Source organism: Crocuta crocuta, unplaced genomic scaffold (genome assembly GCF_008692635.1).
Source record: "Crocuta crocuta isolate KB4526 unplaced genomic scaffold, BGI_CrCroc_1.0 scaffold1192, whole genome shotgun sequence".
Classification (NCBI taxonomy): Eukaryota; Metazoa; Chordata; class Mammalia; order Carnivora; family Hyaenidae; genus Crocuta; species Crocuta crocuta.
Window position 1 is genome coordinate 413,083 of NW_027531292.1, and position 1,916 is coordinate 414,998.

The 1,916-nt window shown below is 68.8% G+C and overlaps 1 protein-coding gene across 1 annotated transcript in view; it reads right to left on the reverse strand.

Moving 5' to 3' along the window:
• MUC2 (mucin 2, oligomeric mucus/gel-forming) overlaps positions 1-1,916 on the reverse strand; it is a 23,716-nt gene that overhangs the window by 19,094 nt on the left and 2,706 nt on the right. The window contains exons 6-12 of the mRNA XM_077771512.1: positions 1,748-1,895; positions 1,142-1,259; positions 883-1,021; positions 684-791; positions 528-597; positions 249-386; positions 1-154 (exon numbers count right to left, since the gene is read on the reverse strand). Of these exons, the coding sequence (XP_077627638.1) occupies positions 1-154; positions 249-386; positions 528-597; positions 684-791; positions 883-1,021; positions 1,142-1,259; positions 1,748-1,895 (875 nt within the window). The remainder of the gene's footprint in view (positions 155-248; positions 387-527; positions 598-683; positions 792-882; positions 1,022-1,141; positions 1,260-1,747; positions 1,896-1,916) is intronic.

A 1,916-nucleotide genomic window follows, 5' to 3' on the forward strand; every position in this document is an offset into this window, starting at 1 on the left:
TTGAGGGAGCAGGGGTCCTCCAGCCAGTCCAGCTTGTCATGGCAACTCGCCTGGGCCTTCCACGTGTTGGCGAAGCCGGCCCCCGTGGCCTCCACCAGTCCGCCCGCCGTCTTGAAGTCATCCCCTTCCAGGCCGTTGAAGTTCCCACAGAGGCCTGAGGGGCCAGGACAGGGTTGGGCAGGGGCATGGCGCCAGGGGGCAGGCCCTGAGTGGGGCCTTTGTGGGGGCCGGCCCAGAGCCCCACTCACCCTGCACGCGCCCCTGGGCGGCCTGGTCCAGCGTCACGAACAGCTGCATCACGGGCACCAGCTGCACCTGCAGCCTGAGGCCGAAGGCGGTGTTCACCATGAGGTGGTGAGACGACGGTTGGAAGATGGAGAAGGTGGCTGCGGGGCAGGGTGCGGGGGACCCCCGGTCAGCAGGGGCTCTCGAGCTGTGGGGGGCTGCCCTTCCTCCCGCGCCCCCCCAACCGGTGGGGAGGGGACTCACCGGTCACCAGGAGGAGGGGAGGAGGGGGCAGGACTCACCAGTCACGTGGGGCAAGTTCACCTGCAGCTCATTCAGCAGCACGCTGCCATCCGACTTGAAGGCCACCACCTGCGGGACAGGCAGAGGGGGACGGTGGGGCTGGGAGGGGCCTGGGGGCCCCGGGGTGTGGGCCGGGGAGGGGCGGGGGCACCCACGTTCTTCTTCTTGTCGGCCAGCAGCACCACCGTCTTCAGGCAGGTCTGCTTGTCCGTGGAGCCACAGGGGGTCAGCTCACCCAGGAGGGCGTAGGAGTCGTGGTCGCCCTGCGGGGGACAGGGGCGGTAGCAGCGACCCACACGCAGCCTGGTGCAGGGCCGGGAGCCAGCCGTGCCCACTCGCCACCCGGCCAGCTACCTTGACCAGCACGTAGTAGCAGTCCCCGTGGAAAGTGTACTTCTTCCCGTCGAAGGTGGCGATGTGGGAGCCGCCCTCCAGGGCGCAGGTACCCGGGCACGGCAGGTCTTTGCACACCCAGCGGCCGGCGGTGCAGACGCTGTGGGCCGTGGGGCACAGGGTCAGGCTCAGGGCTGCCCCCTCCAGCCCACCAGCCCAGGACCCCCCTCAGCCCCCCGGCCCCCAGCCCAGGGCCCCCAGCCCCGGGCCCCTGACTCACCACTGCTCGCAGTCATTGGTGACCTGCTGGCTGGGAGAGTACAGGTGCCCATGGAGCCTGCAGTGACACTGGCTCACAGGAATACAGCCGCCGCCTGTGATGTCATCGTACACGGTGCCTGGACGGGATGGGACGGGACATTACACTTGGCCGCCTCGGAAAGCCCTGGAGTCCCCCACGGTGGGGCTCCTGTGGGCAGGGCCGCAGCTCCGGGCTGGCCTGCGAAGGTGGGGCAATCCCCCAGGTGGGGTTGCCTGCCAGGCCTCCCACCTGCAGGCGCCTCTGGTCCTTTGGGACACCTGTGTCCCCACACATCACCCGGCCAGGGACGTGCCGCGGGAGCCCGGCCTCCAGACCACCTTCCGGGGAGCCTCAGGCTCCGTGAGCAGGGCAGCAGCCGGACAGGTGTCCTCGGGTGACGACAGGAGTACCCCCACCCAGACTCCCTGAAGCCACCTCTCTGTGTGTTTGGAGGGCGGGGTCTTCAGCTTCTGTGTCCCTTCTACCCGGTGTCAGGGAGGAGGGCACCGCCCCTCACGTCCAGCGCCACTGCCGCCCCCGCCACCCGCACGGCCCCCACCGCCCTGAGGCCCCCACTGCACACACCTTCAGGGCAGAAACAGCCGTCCATTTTGTGCTCCTCACACAGGTTGCTGATCCCCAGGTGTGAGCAGGTGTCCATGCAGGGCGAGCTGCTCTCCAGGTAAACCATGTTCCTGGGGCAGCTCTTGGCTACAAGGGCAAAAGCAGGTCCCTGAGTGGACACGTACCAGGC